The sequence below is a fragment of the Buteo buteo genome, chromosome 9 (assembly GCF_964188355.1).
Source record: "Buteo buteo chromosome 9, bButBut1.hap1.1, whole genome shotgun sequence".
Taxonomy (NCBI): domain Eukaryota; kingdom Metazoa; phylum Chordata; class Aves; order Accipitriformes; family Accipitridae; genus Buteo; species Buteo buteo.
Window position 1 is genome coordinate 46,276,325 of NC_134179.1, and position 17,461 is coordinate 46,293,785.

The window sequence follows — 17,461 nt, forward strand, 5'->3', positions numbered from 1 at the left end:
CTCCCGGAAGTGCGCCGCGCGCACGCGCAGTGCCGTTGGCGCCGGGCGGGAGACGCGGCGGGGCAGCGGGGAGCCGGGCGGAGGAGCGGAGCGGACCGGAGCGGGCCGGAGCCGAGCCTCGGCCGCGATGCCGCGGGAGATCATCACCCTGCAGCTGGGCCAGTGCGGCAACCAGAGTGAGTGGGCGACCGGGGCCGGCGGCGGCAGGGCCGGGCCGGGGGAGCGCGCCCCGGGCGGGGCCGGGATGCTGTGGGGGGCGTGGGCGGGGCCTGTCGGGGCCGGGGCGGGGCCTGTCGGGGCCGGGGCGGGGCCTGCGGGGCCGGGGATGCTCCGGCCCCGGCCCCGGCCCGTCTGACCGCGTCCCCCCGCAGTCGGGTTCGAGTTCTGGAAGCAGCTCTGCGCCGAGCACGGCATCAGCCCCGAGGGCATCGTGGAGGAGTTCGCCACCGAGGGCACCGACCGCAAGGACGTCTTCTTCTACCAGGTACTGCCGGGCGCTGCCCCTGCCCGCACTGGGTCATGGAGCGGGCACGCTGTGCTGCGGGATGCGCCTGCCCTCGTCACCGGGTTGAGCCACGCCTGGATGAACGCCGGCAGGGCTGTCTGTGACTGCTTCGGCTCTCTCCGGCAGCCCCAGCCCTGTTCAGGGACTCGTGGGCTGACGCTGACCCCGGGCTGGTTTGAGTGGCAGCCTCAGCCATGCGCTCCTGCTAGGCAGCACGCTGCCAGGGCTCCTATCTCTGCTCCCGTTTCTGGAAATGGATGTGTTGTGGAGGCAGAAGCACGAGGCTGAGGCTGCCATAGAGACCACCTTACGTAACCACCACGAGTGCAGGCCCCTTGGGGGAGAGCCGCCCCCCCACCTGCCCAGCGTTCAGGATATGCTCTGGGGCGCATAAAGATGCTGCGTTACAGACAGGCTGTACATAACAAGTTTCCCTTCCTCCTCTTCCCTGTCAGACACCAGCTGTGCCGTGCTCTCCCACGGCCAGGGGGTGGCACACGCACTTGCAGTTTCTCTTGCAGTAAGAAGCGGCGCTGAGCTGCGACTGCATCATGATCTTACTGCTCCTTGTTAAAGGCAGACGATGAGCACTACATCCCGCGGGCCGTGCTGCTGGACCTGGAGCCCCGAGTTATCCACTCCATCCTGAACTCCCCTTACGCTAACCTCTACAACCCAGAAAACATCTACCTGTCTGAGCACGGAGGGGGAGCTGGGAACAACTGGGCCAGTGGCTTCTCACAGGTAACAGCTCTAGTGCTTCTGGGTGCAAACACAGGTCAGCTCGTTAGGTGTGAGGCTTTATCGTGGCTCTCTCATGTCAGGCTCAGTATGCGGTTTCTGAAGAATACGTCATCATTCAGCAGGGACTTACGCCTGACACTTTGTGGCACCCTGGGTGCAGGGTCACATTGCCAATCTGACTTGGCTTCACACCAGGCTTGAGGAGCTCTTCTTCATTTTCTGTGGGAAAGGAACAAATCCTGGTCTGGTCTCTCTTGCAGGGAGAAAAAATCCATGAAGACATTTTTGACATAATAGACAGAGAGGCTGATGGGAGCGACAGTTTGGAAGTAAGTAAGCCAGGGGATTTGGATCCAGTTACCCTGCTTGATGTTTTCAGAGCCAAGCTGCTGTTTTATAAGGTCGAGCTTAGCCATTTGGTGTACGCAGACTTCCTCAACTTGCTTCCGGGTGCCGAGCAGAGAACACATAGAGAGGGGAAGCAGGGAAAGGAGGTCTTTCCCATCACTACTACATCTTCCAGGCTTCCCCAGAAGTCTTCTTACTGTTTGCTCAGCAGGGCATTTTTCTGCCCCAAATACGGCTTGCATTGGGCATTTCCTGTAGGATACAGTCTGCAGGAAGAGTTCCAGGCATTATGGTGCTTTTTCCTTTCCCTGTTCCACCTCCATCCCATGGCTCTCCCCCGCATCAGCTGAAGCAGGACACACACTGCTTGTCCTCTGGTGAAGGTCCTCATGGGTAGGGAGGGCTGTGCTGGAACAAGGCACCTGCTGCTCCTCTGTCTGCAGCAGAAGAGGGAGCCATGGACTGCCAGCAGGAAGGTGTTTAGACCCAAAGTTGCTGAGTGCTTTGAAATCCATGGAATGAGCACAGGCAGCTGCAGCTTCGTCTTCTTTCCAGCCGGGTTAAAGGGGCACCAGGGGTACCGACAGCTCTTCAGCTGCTTTGCTGTGTGCCTCTGCAGGACCTTGGCCACCGTCCCTGTAAACCTGTTCCCTGTGCGTAGACAGACAGGGCTCCCTGGTGTTTGTGTCAGGCTGTCACATGGCAACAGGGGAAGAGAAAATGTCATCGTAAAATAAGCTGGCAGAAGATCCAAGAGCTAGCTGTTTGTGGGACCTGCAGCAGGTGGGAACTGTCCTGAAGTCAGGTAGAGGGAGTTTGGCCTCAGGCACTCTAGAAGGAGGGGAATGGCATGGAGGACCCAGGGAAAGGGCTGAGAACATGTACCTCCGTTTTGTATGACTGACTGGACCCTGAAGGTAACGTTGGAGCTATTCTGAAGGCTGTTCTGGGGTGGGAGGAATCCAGGAGGCTCCTGAGCAGCAGTTGCACTTTGTGGTATGTGCAGAGACGTGGATTCCACCCACGCTGGCAGAAGTGGCCTGATGAGTGTGTGGCCGTCGCTGTGGTCTGGAGGAGCCAGGGCTCACCTCCACTCTGTCCACAGGCATCAGCTCCATGCTCTCATTTGTCACAGGGGGAGTTCTCACCCTGGCTGGCAAGTCTCTGCTGGAGGTGGCGGCGGTGGCACAGCATGCTTTGCTCTGCCTGCTCCTGGGCCTGAGCTGGACCTTAAGCTGCCTGCATTTTGCTTCCTTCCAGGGGTTTGTGCTTTGCCACTCCATTGCTGGTGGAACGGGCTCTGGATTGGGCTCGTACCTCCTGGAGAGACTGAATGACAGGTAAGCATTCAGCCTCATCCCCTTTCCTCATGGCAGAGTCTGGCCCAGCCTGGGCATCCTGCCAAAGTGGGGAGCTGGAGAGCGCTGACTCAGAGCCACCGCCCCCACCCAAACACTGTCTTGTGCAATCCCTGGCACACTGCCCAGGGAAGGGATGGCTCCTGATATGCCTGGGGACTTCAGAGCCTCTGAAACTGGACTCAGGCTGTCCAAACTCTGCCTTCCCTCAGCCGTTCTTATCAGGCAGCTGCCTTCTGACACCCTGACTGTGCAAGGGAGGGTGGGAGGCTCTAGCTGTGGGCTCTGAGCTACCATCCCTGCCTGTTTCAGCTTGCAGCCTCTTGAAAAGGCTTGTAAGCAGCTGTTTAATCAGCCTGTGGATGGCTCAGCCTCGGCTGTAGCTCTGTCTGGCAGCCTGCTCCTGTACTGCTAGGGTAGGCACTGCTGGGACAAATTCTCTCCCTCCCTGGGAGCTGACTCTGGCATGCAGCGCTGGTGACTCACTGCTGTCCTGAACCCTGGAGACTGCAAAGGGAGCTTGTGGGAGGAGAGAGTGCTGGCTTGGTGGTGTTAACCCTTGAGATGGCTGGGCTTTCTCACCAGGTATCCCAAGAAGCTGGTGGAGACCTACTCGGTTTTCCCAAACCAAGATGAGATGAGTGATGTTGTAGTCCAGCCGTACAACTCTCTGCTGACGCTGAAGAGGCTGACTCAGAACGCTGACTGCGTGGTAAGAGTCCTGCTGTGTGTCAGGCCAGCAGTGCAGCCCGCTCCTGCATGGCAGCCCTGTCCCCAGCTGCTCAAAAACTCATCTTTTCCTGGGGCAAGTGCCCTAGCTGTGTGGGGTGACTGCCACAACAGCGTGCAACATGCCTGTGAAGCCCCAGGCGCAGCAACGAGTGCATCCCAGTCCAGAAGGACTGAGCAGATGTGTTGGCTCCAGGGACAAGGGCACTGCACTAACCCCTGCTGAGCTGTCCGGCTTGGCATTTCTGCCTCCAGGATCCAGCAGAATTTTCCCAGGGCAGCAAGGAGTGGCTGTGCTTCCTCCGCATAGCTGCGCTGCAGCCTTCTGCTTGAACTTGATTCCAGCATCACTTTCAGCACCCACAAGCCCCAGCCAGGCAGCATCTTCAGCCTGCACCAGGGCCTTCAGTCAGGTCCTAACCAAGACACTGCTTGTCCCTCCCAGCTTATCTCTGCACGTGGCAGGGAAAGAGCAGCTGTGCCAGAGCTGCTGGGGCTGAAGGTTGCTGTGAGGTGGTGGCCCAGAGGCGGTGCTCTTTGGGAGAGCGCTGGGGAGCACAGCCAGGACGGGAGGGAAGAGCTTCCATTGACAGTGTCAGTTACGCTCCACAGATGAGTCAGCTTGTGGTTTCAAGTGTCTGCCACCTGCCGTGGAGGGCTCTGCCAGGCTGCGGCGCTCGGGGCCTGTGCTGGGCAATCTGGTGCCCTCGGACACGTGGCTGGGGCTGCCCGTCCTCAGGCTGCCTCCAAGGCTCTTCACAGAGCTTTTTCTCTTGCAGGTGGTCCTGGACAACACAGCCTTGAATCGGATCGCAACGGACCGGCTGCACATTCAGAACCCATCCTTCTCTCAGATCAACCAGCTGGTGAGAAGGGCTCTTCCCTCTGGAGAAGCTGGCATGGGGCTTCCCTGCTGTGTTCAATTCGGTCTGAACCTACTCCATGGGCTGGGCACGGTGCTGGGCAGCCTGGAGCTGTGAACGAGGGTCCTCCACCCTTCCCAGGGGCAGCCTCCACAGGCACTCCAGCTTCCCCCGGCACGGCTGTGTGAAGCAGGTTTTGAATGTGCTCTGTGACCGTGTGGTGATGCGGACACTGACCCTGTCCTCTCCCCCAGGTCTCCACCATCATGTCTGCCAGCACCACCACGCTCAGGTATCCCGGATACATGAACAATGACCTCATCGGGCTGATTGCTTCGCTGATCCCCACCCCCCGGCTGCACTTCCTCATGACGGGGTACACGCCGCTCACCACTGACCAGTCGGTAAGGCAGCCTGCCAGGCACTCCTCCCCTTCCCCGAGGGCAGGAGGAGCTGCTCACCTTCCCATGGTCTTGGTGTGAGCTGTAATTGTGTGTTCCAAATCCCAGGCCCATGTGCCCACACCACGTGACAGCCGCGTGTGATATGAATCAGACGTGAGCAGGCAATTGTGCTTGTGCTGGGCTACCTGCTGCATGCATCAGGATGGCTGCGGCAGCTATGAGAGAGCTGACAGTATCTGATCTGGCAAAAGCCACCCTTAGAAACGATCGGAGCAAGCCCAGCAGAGTGGCCCTGCCAGTCCTGCCACCCCGGTGGGCCACCAGCCCAGGCCGTTTGGGTCAGAACACTCTTGGTCATTTTCATGCCAAGACTGATTGTGGGCTCCAGGCATCAGCCCCTTCCCAAGGCTTGGTCTGTGTACTGGGAGGGGATTGCCACCCCTCAGCTGCTTCAAACACTACTGCTTGCATTTAGCTTGTCCTCAGCCAGTGCCCCCTCAGCCCCCCCAGTGAGAATGGGGCAGTTCTGTTTTGAGAGGCACTCACCTGCGCTGGCTGCGTCTCAGTTCTGCTGGGAGCTAACAGCTGCTGTTCTCCTCTCGTTGTGTGCATTTCCTCAGGATGTTACTCAGAGAAGCAAATGTGAAAAACTGCTGGCTCTGAAAAGGGTATCAAGTGTGTGATCTGTCCTCCCAGGGAGGAGTGCGGGAAGGGCTCAGCCAGCAGCTCAGTCGGTGCCTGGAGCGGGGCTGCCACATCGCCAAGCTGTCCCTGCTATGGGCACTCCTTCGGGTGCTGGCCCTGGCTGTGGCACCTTTGGCAAGCAGCAGCTGGGCAAAGCCCATGACAGCCCTCGGGGACTGCAGTGGCTGGTCTGCCCACAGGCTCAGTGCAGGGTGACGTGAGGAGGGGGTGCAGCAGGGAACAACCCCTCCCCTGTCATCCAGCCCTGCTCTTTGCCTTGGCAGTGGAACAGGGCAGAAGTTTGACAGCACAACATGAAACGCATCCCTGTCACTCTGGTCTCAGATGAGCTTTGCCCCCAGCCCCTGCTGTGCTGCTGCAGGGGGGGCAGCTCAGCACCCTTGTGTTGGAGCCTCCACCGATGCTCCGGTTCTGAGCCTGGCTGTGTCTGTTGTGTGACTTTGGGATTTCTCTGTCCTGCATGCGGCTTTGCATGTGGCTCCATCCCCATGGCGAGGGCTTCTCTGTCCAGCTGCCCTCCACTCCTGTGTGCGTGTGCATGTGCAGGGCAGCAGGAGGGCAAGGGAGCAGCACGCCCACTCCCTCTGACCCCCAGCTGGCATTTGCAGGTGGCCAGCGTGAGGAAGACCACAGTCCTGGATGTGATGAGAAGACTGCTGCAGCCTAAAAACGTGATGGTGTCCACAGGGCGAGACAGGCAGACCAACCACTGCTACATTGCCATCCTCAACATCATCCAGGGGGAGGTGGATCCTACGCAGGTGAGCTCCCACAGCCGTTTCAGATACTGATGGCAATGGTGTGGCCTGCCAGGGAAGGGCATGGTCACTGTCCTCCTGTGCAGGGATCCTGGGGTGAGACTGAGCAGTGCCTGAGAACTGGCTCCAAGTTGCTCCTGTGTGGGCCCTGGCCCTGTAGAAGGGCTGCTAGTCCCTTGGCGTGAGGAGCCTCCCTGCCTGCCGTTTGCTGAAGTCCACCTTCCTGCGGCCATATGCCCTGTGAGGAGCAGCTCCTGGGTCTGCTGGGACCAGGCTGCTTTGCCCATCACCCTGTTACCCCTTGCTGCTCTCATCCCGCCAGGTTCACAAGAGTCTGCAGCGGATCCGGGAGAGGAAGCTGGCCAACTTCATCCCCTGGGGTCCTGCCAGCATCCAGGTGGCTTTGTCCCGCAAGTCCCCCTACCTGCCGTCCGCACACCGCGTCAGCGGCCTCATGATGGCAAACCACACCAACATCTCCTCGGTGAGTGTCTTCCCTCTACACCGTGGGCAGCACTGGGGCCCCACAGCCGCAACTCTGATGTCCTTTCAGTCGCAAACTGTCTTCTCTGGGGGCTTTAACAAAGCCATGGCAAGCCCTACAGATGAGGGGAGGGTGGGCAGCTCCCAGCTGGGGCACAGCAGGGCTCAGGTCTGGTCTGGGGTCCTGTCAGTCCTGCTGCACCCCTGGTGCCGTTCTCCCAGGAGCCGGCTGCAGCAGGACTGCCCCTCCCTGGCCAAAGGCAGCCTCGGAAGCACGAGCTGATCCCGAGTGTTGGCTGGGTGCAGGGTAGCAGCTACTGCCCTGCCGGCCTGGGGCAGGCTGCCTGCCTGCCTGTCTCCTCCTAGGCAGCAGCCTGAGGAGGTTGGGCCCCCCGCCCTGCCCCACGGGATCCCCAGGGAGCTCTGGCGCGTCTGACCGCTGTGCTGCTCTCCAGCTGTTTGAGCGGACGTGCCGGCAATACGACAAGCTGCGCAAGCGGGAGGCCTTCCTGGAGCAGTTCCGCAAGGAGGACATCTTCAAGGACAACTTTGATGAGCTGGACAACTCCCGGGAGATCGTGCAGCAGCTGATTGACGAGTACCACGCGGCCACACGCCCTGACTACATCTCCTGGGGCACGCAGGAGCAGTGAGTGCTCTGCCAGGGGACGGGAGGGTCCCACGGCCACCTCCACGCACGCCGGCAGGGCTTGTCTCTGTCGTGCCCACGTTTAGCACCCCTCAGCGCTGCCCGGCCGTGGTGGAGTCGTCGCAGCGGCTGCACACACACGCTGCGCTCCTCAGCGGAAGCAGCTCTGCAGGGCGCAGCGCTGCCCCTGAAGACCCTTGGCGGGGGACAGCCTCCGCTCCACTATGTGCCCTGGCCCAGGACGGGACTGGGGCAGCTGCACTCTGTGCTGGTAGGGAACCTCTGCCTGTGGGAGCAACACTCGCTCAGAGGAGGAGGAGAGTGAACCCGGGGGCTTGGAACAGGCCTGGCCGAAGAGTTGGGTGCATGTGACCCCTGTGGCCAAAGGCTCTGTGTGGCTGAGCTAGTCCTTGCCCTGGGCAGGAGCCTTGTTCCTCCTTCGCCAGATCAGGCCTGGGGCACAGGCTGTATCTATATTTTTGTAGGTTATTTTGCTTTAATAAAGGCTGTTCCTGCACTGACGCTGCCTGCACGGCTCTTGGAGCGAGCAGCCGGGCAGGGAAGCAGCTGCAGACACTGCAGGGCCAGTGCTTGCCTTGGCCAGCTGGCCGGCCCCGCTGCACAGCCACAGCCCACCGGTGTACCAGCTCGGTGGGAACGCTGAACCGGTGTCACTGCTCACCTGCACGTCGCAGTGGTGTGCGGGGCTGGCCCTGCCCCGGCCGGGAGCCAGCCAGCAGCATGCTGTCTGGGCCCGGGCAGCACTGGGCGACCGCTGCGGCAGAGCCAGAAATACTGGAAGGACCTGCCTGCGCGGCTGACCAGGGACAGGAGCCGGCACCACCCTGCCCGCCCTGCCTGCAGAGCATGCGGTGCCGTGTTAATGTTTCACAGGGGCGAGGCCCCGTGCAGGAGGGAGGCCCCTGAGGGACTGGGGGTGCCCTCACTGCTCTGGATCTGAGGCAGGGGACGGCATCACCGGGAAGGATGCAGGCTCAGGGCCAGCTGGTGTCAATGCAAGGTGGGAGGGGGACACACAGACAGGGCAGCTCCGGTCCTGCCACGCGTGACTCAGGCTGCAAGGGATGGGGGGGCGTGGGGCAGCTCTGGCACCGGCCCAAGCCCAGGCAGCCCAAGGTGAGAATTAGCCTTTTCCTCTGACCCTGTGGCACAGAGGAGCAGGCTAAAAATACCCACCCGCCATGGCAGCGCCAGGCTCCCACGCCCTCTTTGGCACTGGCCCCGCAGAGGCGCCCGCTGCTGGGGCAGTTCCCCCCCCCCGGGGCAGCCAGTGCCAGGGGGTGCCGGGGAGCTGGAAGCGGAGCCGGAGCACTGCCTGCGCTGTTGATGAAATGCCAAAGGGCGCAGCAAGCAGCCTGGCTGCTGGCGCTGGCCGGAGGGACGGCGGTCCCTGCCCCCAAGGACATGCTGTACTGCTCCTCCCCGCCGCCACTGCCTGTCCCAGGCCCCGCTGCACTCGCTGCCCCGGGGATCTGACTGTCCCTGCCTCCCACCACGGGCCCGAGCTCCAGGACAGGAGGCCCAGCCATTCCTTTGTGCATTTATTTAGAAAAACAAACAAATCAACCCCCCCCCCCCAACACAGAACTGACAAACTTTACAGAGGCAACATTGAGGGGCCAAGCCCCAGCCGTACCAGCCGCCACGCCACCACCGGCCACCCCTGCACCACAAGCTCTGCCACGGGGCCACCGCGAAGCAGCAGGACTCGGCCGCGAGGAGCCTGCTGGTCCCCAAGGCAGCTAGGCCAAAAGCCGCCCGCAGCTTTCCAGGAGGGGTGGGTTCAGCAGATGGACAGACGGTGGCACAGCACCACTGCCCAGCACCCTGTGCCCCAGGCAAAGCCCCCAGGGCAGCAGGAGCCAGGGTACCGGCAGAGCTGCCAGGCAGCACAAGTGCTGAAGGGAAAGGCACCGGGATACAAGGGACAGGGACGGGGACAGGCCTGGGGGCAGCATGGGGGGGGGTCCGCGGCATGGCGGCCCCGCTGCCCTCCAGGGAAAGTGCTGGGAGACGTGGGGGGTGTGGGCGTCTCGAAATAAATTAAGGAAATAACCAGAAAGGCAACAGCGGCGTGGAGAGCACGAGCCCCTGTCCCCCTGCTCCGGGGGAGTGGCTGGGGACCAGCACTGACCTGCCGCTCACTGCCCACTGCCGGGCCAGCTGCCCCCCACCGTGCCATCCATCAGGAGCACCCCGTGTGGCCGCCACTGGCCGCCGGGCTAGCTGTGGAAGGAGCCCACCGGCGGCCGGTGCTGCCAGGGCCCGGCTGCGGGGCAGAGCCCCTGGGGCAGCGTGGCGGGGTCCGAGGCGGGGGGGCTGGTGGCCGACTCCTGGGGCCGGGGCGGCTGCCGGGCACCCGCGGAGGCGAGGTACGTGTTGAGGAGCTGGGCGATCTCGTCCACCTGCGGGGCAGAGGGGACACGCTGGCTCAGCCCGGGGCGCCCGGCACGCCGGAGCCCCTGGAGGGAAGAAGGAACGGAGGGACGGCTGCCCCTTACCTGGGAGGTCTCAAAGAGCAGATCCCGGTCCTCCACAGAGAGGCGGAAGGTGCTGCTGTCGGAGGCGCCGAAGGAGGAGATGCGGCCATAGCAGAAGCTGTCCAAGGGCTCGGGCTCCCCCGGCTTGTAGAGCGAGACGGCCTTGGCCCCGATGCCCAGCCACAGCCGCTGGGCCCCAGCTCCCACCGGGCTCTGCGGGGAGAGGGCCGTCAGTGCCGCCCGCCGCCAGGGCCGCCCGCCGCCCCCGCGCCCCCGGGGCCTCACCGCGCGCAGGTCGACGTCGAAGAGCGTGGAGCCGAAGCCGGGCCACTCCCGCACCAGCGCCACGTAGGCAGCCATGGCCTCGGGCCGGCCCATGCCCTGCAGCAGCTTCCACTTCTCCACGATGGCGGCCATGGTGCTGGCCCCCTCCTCTCGCAGGCGGCCCCGCAGGCGCTGGTCCCGCTCCGCCCGCTGCTTGGCCAGCGCCTGGCCCCAGAGCCCGCCGGCCAGCAGCCCCGCGCGCAGCCGGGCCCCCCGGCACTTGGTGGGGGGCCGGCGGCGGGGGGCCGGCAGGCGGGCGTGCAGCACGTGGGGCGGGAAGAGCTCCTCCAGGCGCGGGAATGGGGCGTGGGTGGAGAAGTCGCTGTTGAGGCTCTGCAGGCGCAGCGCCGCCAGCGTCTGCAGCGTCTCCTCCGACGTGGGCACGTAGCCCCGCAGCACCATCTCGTGCGCCTGCGGGAGGGCGGGGTGAGCCGGCGCGGCACGGCCACCGCGGCACGGCCACCCCGGCGTGGCACGGCACAGCCGGCCCGGTATGGCTCTCACCTGCTCGAAGAGGAGGGCGAACTCCAGGCTGTCGCGCGGGACGTTGTCCGTGTCCAGGAAGCCGTAGTGCTTGAAGCAGAGCCGGCACGGCGGGTCCTGCTCCTGCTCCTCCCCGGCCAGGCTGCGGCAGAAGGGACCGGCCCCATCAGCGTGGGGGCAGGTGGGGGGAGGCACCCCCACACCGTCCCCTCCCGCCTGTGACTCCCCGGCCCCTCTCCCCCATAGGCAGTAGAGCGGGACATTTACTTTTCAAACTTGGTGAGGACATCAGCCAGCAGCGTGGCACTGCCCACGGGCTGCTCCCGCCGCCGGGACTGCTCGTAGAGGGCAAAGAGGTTGGGGCTCTGGGACAGCCCCAGGCGTGACACCAGCTCCCGGGCCACCTGGGGCGAGACAAAGGCAACCGACGATGACTGCGCGTCCCTGGCCGCGGCGCTCAGGGCTGCAAAGGGACACAGACAGGTCACGGCGGGCAAAGGCGAGTGGCCCCAGCCCCTCTCCACTGCGGCTCAGCTGGGAGAGACCCACAGGAGCCCCTCGCCTCCCACGGCACGCTGCCCACCCAGCCCCATGTGCCGAAATGTCCCGAGCCCCCTGCCCGGCACGGACGTGGCCCCTCACCTCCTCGGCCGTGGTGTGGGAGCTGATGGCCACGCTGCAGGCGGGCGCCCCTGGGCAGTGCACGGTGCAGATCATCTCCTGCCGCCGCATCAGCACCAGGATCTCCTCCAGGGAGGGCACGCACTCCCGCCCCTTTGTCTTCCCCAGCGCCTCCCGGATAAAGCAGGCGTACTTGGCCATCTCCGAGGCAGGGAACCGGCTCTCTGTCCTGCAAGAGATCCCAGGACCGTCACAGCGGCACTGACCCGATGGGGGTCCCGGCACCCAGCGAGCTCCCTGCCCGCAGCTGGTGCCCAGGAATTCCGCCGGCACTTGCCTGTCCAGGTGGAAGTGCAGGAAGCGCAGGATGGGCGGGGAGGGCAGGAAGGTGCAGCTCATGCAGGTGAGCAGCTGCCAGTAGTGCAGGTCGCCCTGCCCGCCCGGCGCCGGCGGCTCCGTGGTCTGCTTCACCAGCTGGCAGTAGATCTCGTCCACCAGCGGCGGCAGGTCCAGGCAGGTCTGCAGGACGCCCTGCATCAGCGGCACTGGGTCCCGCTCCGACTCCAGCTGCTGCAGTGAGTTGAAGAGCTTCACAGCCTCGTCGCGCAGCGTGGTGTAGCTGCGGGGGCCAGGGGCTGCAGGACAGGATGGGGGTTAACAGTCCCGTGGGCTTTCCCAGGGGGCCCAGCCCAGCACCTGCCCACCCTGCGCAGCCCCCAGCCCACCATCGCGCCCGCCAGCTGGGGTCGTGGGACCAGGTTTTGCATCCCCGCGCCCATCCCTCACCGCTTTGGTCCAGGCTGCCGTAAGGGAATGGCAGCAGGGGAGCGTAGAGGGGGCTGCTGGTGTAGCGCAGGATCGGGTTGCAGCGGTAGATCTGCTCCAGGACCTCGGGGCTGCCGCAGTTCTCCTGGGAGGGCGAAGGGATGGCAGCAGCTGCCGAGGGGCTGCCCGGCACAGGCACCTGCACCAGGGCAGGCAAGGCCCCGACCGTCCGTCCCGGTCCCGGCTCTGCCAACCGCTGCAGGCGCAAGCAGCCCTGTGCCATGGGCTCACCTCAACGTCACGCATGAGCAGTTGGGTGGGTGTCTGGACGGGTGCTTTGCTGTCAATGACCTTCTGCACCGCACACACCCAGTGCACGGCCTCGTTCAGGTGCTCCGTGTACAGGCGGTAGCAATGCTTCCTGCCAAACACTGTCACGCTCCAGTAGCCTGCAAGGGACAGACAGCTCACCCGCTGCCCACCGGCACCCTTGCCCAAGGACCCCCGCCCCAGCTGGGCCACTCGGCACCCCGGGGCTCAGCACAGCCCCTCCTGCGGGCGATGAAGGCCTCCTCCTGGGGCTGGGAGGGCGACGCAGGGCACGAGGGGCTGCAAAGGTGCAGCCCAACTGAGGGGTGCCGGCACCTTACCCGTCTCCTTGTAGGTCTGCTTGTCCGGCCACAGCACAGAGCAGAGGCTGGTGAGCACGAGGGAGCCCAGCCGCCGGGCCCCCTTCTCATTGCTGCTGTAGTAGTCCAGGGAGTCGGGAGTCAGCACGAACCAGTACTTCCGAGGCCGGATCCAGGGGGTCTTCACACCACCCCGCACCTCCCGCTGCAGCCAGCCTGGGAAGGGGAAGCCTCAGCCCCTGCCACCGGCACCATCTGCCCCACTGGCTCTCCGGTGCAGGGCAGGGTCTGCCCGCTCCCTGCCAGCCCAGCCGGTGCCCCCTGCCCCTCTGGGGCAGGATCCAGCCACGCTCAGGGCACGATCCTGCCAGCCCTGGCTTTGCCCCAGCTACTCCAGAGGCAGAGGCCCCAGTGCCCCAGCCCCGTTGTGCCCACCTTTCACAAGAGCGTCGGGGTCATCCTCCACTGGCCCTGGGCCCTTCTCCACGATGAGGCTGCGCATCTCCTCCGCAACGAGCAGGGACCTGGGGACGACACGGGGCTGAGCTTGGGCGCCTGCGGGAGCCTCCCATGGCCCCCGAGTGGGGACCTGGCCCGAGGGCTGGGGTGAGCCGGGTCCTGAGGGGCTCCAGGCACCCCACAACCCCATGGTGGGAACGCAGCAGAGCCATCGGGTGCAGATGACCCTGGCTAAAAATAAGCTGTTTGCAGTCACGGCCCTGCCAAGGAATTCGGAAAATGAACAACCAGGAAGGAATGTTGGCAGCAGCGTCGGCACAGAGAGGACGGGGAGCAAGCAGGCCCCTGTGCCCCGGCACCCCATCGCCCCGGGCACACACTGCCCCAAGGCATGGCCTCTGCTGGGGACACGGTCCGGCAGAGCCTCCTGGCCCAGGAGGAGCCATGCGCAGCCCCCATTGGCTAAGTGTGTGGCAGCCAAGCCATCTGGCATGGCAGAGGGATGGAGACGTGCCCAAGGATGCACCAGGGATGGGGACGGAGTGCAGCAGTCCCGGCTGTGCCATCCTCTGCTCTAGCCGATAGATGGGCACAGCGTGGTGCCGGCCCCATGGGCAGGATGGTACGGCGCACAACGGCACCAGCGCATCTTCCCACCGCGTGCCAGGACCCCAGCTCCCACAGCACCACGCGAGGGACGTGACGGGATGTCCAGCGGGCCAGAGGCAGGGTTTCACTCACCGCTCCGAGCCACTGCTGCTGCGGGTGGGCTGGCTCAGGCTCACCTCCAGGGACCCCTGGGGAAGAAGGAGATGTCTCAGACCCACAGTCACCGCCTGGCACCCCCGAACATCCCCCCAGCGACTGCTCGCCTCCTCGCCAGCCCAGTGCCAGGCCCAGAAGGACAGGCTTGCATCCTGCTGCCACAGGGCAGGGAGCCCCGGTGCCCCCACAGCCGTGGCAGGAGCCAGGGCTGCAGCTGGGGCACCCCGGGGGCGCGGGGGCAGCCGCCGGGCATGCTGGCTGTGTGTCCTCAGTTGACCTGGCAGGCTGAATACCGTGCAGAATTGCACAAGGTCAGTGCTGAGTAATACGCTTACGGCACAAAGTCCCATTGTAATGGGGCCGCTGACTTCCTGCCTGCGGCGGTGGGACACGGCACAGGGAAGTCCCTGGCCCTGCAGCGGGATGGGGACCGGTTCCTCCTCGCGCAGCGCAACTTGACGTGGACGGTGCCACTCACATGATGACCCTGGCACACGTGCTGGGACACGAGGCAGAGCCCAGGCACGGGCAGGCACCGGGTTGGGCAGGGTGCCCCAGCAGAGCAGGGTGCGGGGATGTGGCAGCGCCGGCGGATGGTGCCCTGGGAGATGCATGGGCGCTCCTGCCAGCTGCAGCCCATCGGGGCAGCTGGAGGTGCGACAGGCCAGAGCACGCCACGAAACGCCAAGAAAAAGAGACGGCTGCTAAAAATAGTGGCGGGGAGGGGGGAGCTGCTGCAGGTACGGCTGCGCCGCGGGGCAGGGCCGGGTGCCGTTGACCCGTGGCATTAAGGGCACCTGTCGCGCAACGCCGGCGCCTGTGCACGGGGCCAGCTCCTCCAGCGACCGTCCTGCTGCTGAGGCCGGGGAGGGCCCTGCGCACTCCTGCACAGCTGTGGGCACGGAGACGGTGCCCAGCTCCTCACCCGCGGGAGGAGGAGGCGGCGGTGGCGGCCAGCTCCTTCTCGGGGATATAAATAAACAGGAGAGGAGCCACGGCAGCAGGGCCGGGGTAGCTGCTCCCACGCTCCCAGGAAGGGGTGGCCAGCACTGCGGGTTTCCAAGGACCCCCCGGCCACAGAGAAAGGCTCCCTGGAGAGCTGGCGTCACAGCCGCCCACGCCAGGCTGGACCTCCGGAGCTACCGTGGCCCATGGGACACAGGAATCCCAAAGATGGCTCCTGCCATTGCCGTGCCCTTGGCATTGCCACCGGTGCCCAGCTCCAGCTCTGCCACTGTTCCCGCTGCCCGCCGTCCCCTGGGGCGGGCTCTGCTGGAAGGGGACCTGCTGCCAGGGGACAGCCAGTGGGGGGGGCTCAGGGCCACCCCCAGCCCCGCACAGCCAGGGCAGCCCAGCAGCAGCAGGGCCGCGCTGCAGACCCTGAAGCGGGCAGGGAGAGAGGTGCTGCAGCAAGTGGGATGGGGCTGCCACCACCCCCCATGTCCCCTCCGGGCAGGGACATGGCCCCGTGGCTCCGGGTGCAGAAGGCAGCCGGGACCGGCAGGAGGAACCCCTGGGAGCCGGGGTTCCCCCGCCGCCCCGCGCTATCAGCCGTCCTCCACGCAGCCCAGCCGGAGGAAGCGCCGGTTTCCGCCGCTCAGCTTCCCTAAACAGAGGAAGCAGCCGGAGCGGGGAGATCCAGGCCTGCTCCCCGCGCCCGGCACGTGCTCCCCAGGCGCTGGCTGCCGGGAACAGTCCCGGCCTGCTCCGGCAGGCCTGTGCAGAGCCGTGGCCGGTCCCTTCGCACCTCGGCCAACCCGACCTCGGCAGAGGCACAGGGCAGGTACAGCCCCGGTGCGGGATCTGGCACCGCCAGCCCCACGGCTCCTGCCCCGAGGAGCAGGCAAAGGCAGGGCAGTGCGGGCAGGGCAGCACCCGGCACCGCAGGCAGCTCCACTGGCGGCTCCGCTGGCCCGCCGGCCTTGCAGCGCCTCGGCTTCGGCTGCACCCCAGCACCCGACGGGCGCCCGGTTCCCGTCACCGCGGCATCCCGGGATCCCGCCGGCAGCGGCCCCTGCACCCCTCGGCTCTGCCCTGCGGGCTCCGGGACCCCCAACGCCCGCCCGGAGGCTGCCCCGGGGCAGCGGCTCCCCCGGGCCGACACCCCCCCCCCCCACGCCCCCTCCGCGCCCCGCGGGGACCCCCCCAGCCGGCGGCGGGGACGCGCCAAGGGCAGCCCGGGCGGCGGCACCGGCGGGGACGTGCCCGGGCAGGCGGCGGCGGGGCTCGCCGGGGCGACGGGGACCGGGCCGGGCCGGGGCAGCGCCGCCGAGCGCGGGGCCCGGTGCCGGACGGCCGCGCCGAGCGGGGCAGAGCCGGGCGGGAGGAGCCGCGCACCGCCGGTGCCGCCGCGCCGTGCCCAGCCGCGGCTCCGGTGCCCGTCCCGGAGCCGGTGCCGGCCCCACCTGGTCTCCCTGGGCGCGGAGCTCGAAGGACGCCTCCTCCTCCTCTTCGGCCTCGCCGTCCGCCTCCCGGTCCGCCTCGCCGTAGTCCCGCCGCAGCAGCGTGAAGCCCTGCCGGCAGCACAGCAGCCACCACAGCCCGCCCGGGAACGGCATCGCCGCGCCGGCACCGGACGGGACGGGACGGGACGGGACCGGCCCGCCCGCGCCGCGCACCGGCCGCCGCCGCCGCCGCCGCCGCCGCCGGGACCGGCCCCGCCGCCGCCCCGGGCGGGCCGGACCCGGCGCGTCACCGGCCCCCGCCAATCGCCGCGCGCGGCCCGGGGCGGAGCCAGCACGCCCGGGGCGGCGGGGCCGCCGCTTGCGTCATGTGCCGGCCGGGGGCGCGCGCGCCGAACGGGGGGAGCTCCGGGGGCGCCGCACGGCCGGGCTGCGACGGGGCCGGTGCTACCGGAGCCACCGCCGGCACGGCGCGCCGGCCACCGCCCGCACCCGGCGTGGGCGCCGGCACCGCGTGCAGCCCACCGGCACCGGGCACAGGCCCCGTGCCAGGCGGAGCGCGCTGGTTCCAGCAGCCCCGGGGTTTCGCTGGCCACGGCGTCGAGCCGCCCCGCGGCACCGGCGCCACGTGCTGCCCCAGCCCCTCCGCGCTGCAGCGCCAACGCCCGACCCGGGAAGGCGGCTCAGCCCGGCGCGGTGCCGAGCCGTGTGCCGGCGGGCAGCACCACGGGCTGCCGGTGCAGGCAGGGGCTCCGCGGGCAGGAGGGCGCCGTGCTCGGGCAGGCCTGTCCTGCCGGGCCTCGTGGCGCCTTCCCACGCGAGGGGCTGGCAGAGGGGGCTCGTGGCGGGGTCACACCCGGTGCCGCAGCGAAGCGGCGCGGCTCGGCTCAGCCCTGGGCCCTGCCCGGCGGCAGAGGGTCCGCAGCACTCTCGAGCCGTGGGTGCCGTGGCGGTGCCCACGCCCCG

General features: G+C 66.5%; 2 protein-coding genes across 3 annotated transcripts; one reads left to right on the forward strand and one right to left on the reverse strand.

The window, feature by feature from the left end:
* The first annotated feature begins 37 nt into the window (after positions 1–37).
* TUBG1 (tubulin gamma 1) lies at positions 38–8,067 on the forward strand. Its single transcript, XM_075036604.1, has 11 exons — positions 38–176; positions 372–484; positions 1,082–1,249; positions 1,510–1,578; positions 2,858–2,937; positions 3,541–3,667; positions 4,464–4,550; positions 4,802–4,951; positions 6,265–6,417; positions 6,737–6,898; positions 7,353–8,067. The coding sequence occupies exons 1-11, from the start codon at positions 128–130 to the stop codon at positions 7,548–7,550; spliced, it is 1,356 nt and encodes a 451-aa protein (XP_074892705.1). The 5' UTR covers positions 38–127; the 3' UTR covers positions 7,551–8,067.
* A 1,006-nt stretch (positions 8,068–9,073) lies between these two features.
* Positions 9,074–16,759, reverse strand: PLEKHH3 (pleckstrin homology, MyTH4 and FERM domain containing H3). 2 transcript variants are annotated; one of them, XM_075036606.1, is made up of 13 exons: positions 16,499–16,758; positions 14,070–14,125; positions 13,305–13,393; positions 12,891–13,085; positions 12,532–12,689; positions 12,262–12,385; positions 11,813–12,110; positions 11,497–11,704; positions 11,122–11,258; positions 10,876–10,996; positions 10,333–10,782; positions 10,069–10,260; positions 9,074–9,972 (listed from the first exon to the last, which is right to left on the reverse strand). In XM_075036606.1, the coding sequence occupies exons 1-13, from the start codon at positions 16,649–16,651 to the stop codon at positions 9,790–9,792; spliced, it is 2,364 nt and encodes a 787-aa protein (XP_074892707.1). In that variant the 5' UTR covers positions 16,652–16,758; the 3' UTR covers positions 9,074–9,789. The 2 variants fall into 2 exon arrangements, with proteins under 2 accessions (XP_074892707.1, XP_074892706.1); XM_075036605.1 differs by having other exon boundaries at positions 10,069–10,782; positions 16,499–16,759.
* Positions 16,760–17,461: the final 702 nt, after the last annotated feature.

Excerpts from the sequence above, each read along its gene's own strand:
- TUBG1 (XM_075036604.1), top strand. The coding sequence starts at position 128 with ATGCCGCGGGAGATCATCACCCTGCAGCTGGGCCAGTGCGGCAACCAG. Across the intron at positions 1,250-1,509 it reads GGGCCAGTGGCTTCTCACAG|GGAGAAAAAATCCATGAAGA; the intron begins GTAACAGCTCTA and ends TCTCTCTTGCAG. Across the intron at positions 6,418-6,736 it reads GGGAGGTGGATCCTACGCAG|GTTCACAAGAGTCTGCAGCG; the intron begins GTGAGCTCCCAC and ends TCATCCCGCCAG.
- PLEKHH3 (XM_075036605.1), bottom strand. The coding sequence starts at position 16,651 with ATGCCGTTCCCGGGCGGGCTGTGGTGGCTGCTGTGCTGCCGGCAGGGC. Across the intron at positions 12,111-12,261 it reads CGGCAGCCTGGACCAAAGCG|CCCCTGGCCCCCGCAGCTAC; the intron begins GTGAGGGATGGG and ends CCTGTCCTGCAG. Across the intron at positions 11,259-11,496 it reads CCCACACCACGGCCGAGGAG|GTGGCCCGGGAGCTGGTGTC; the intron begins GTGAGGGGCCAC and ends GTCTCGCCCCAG.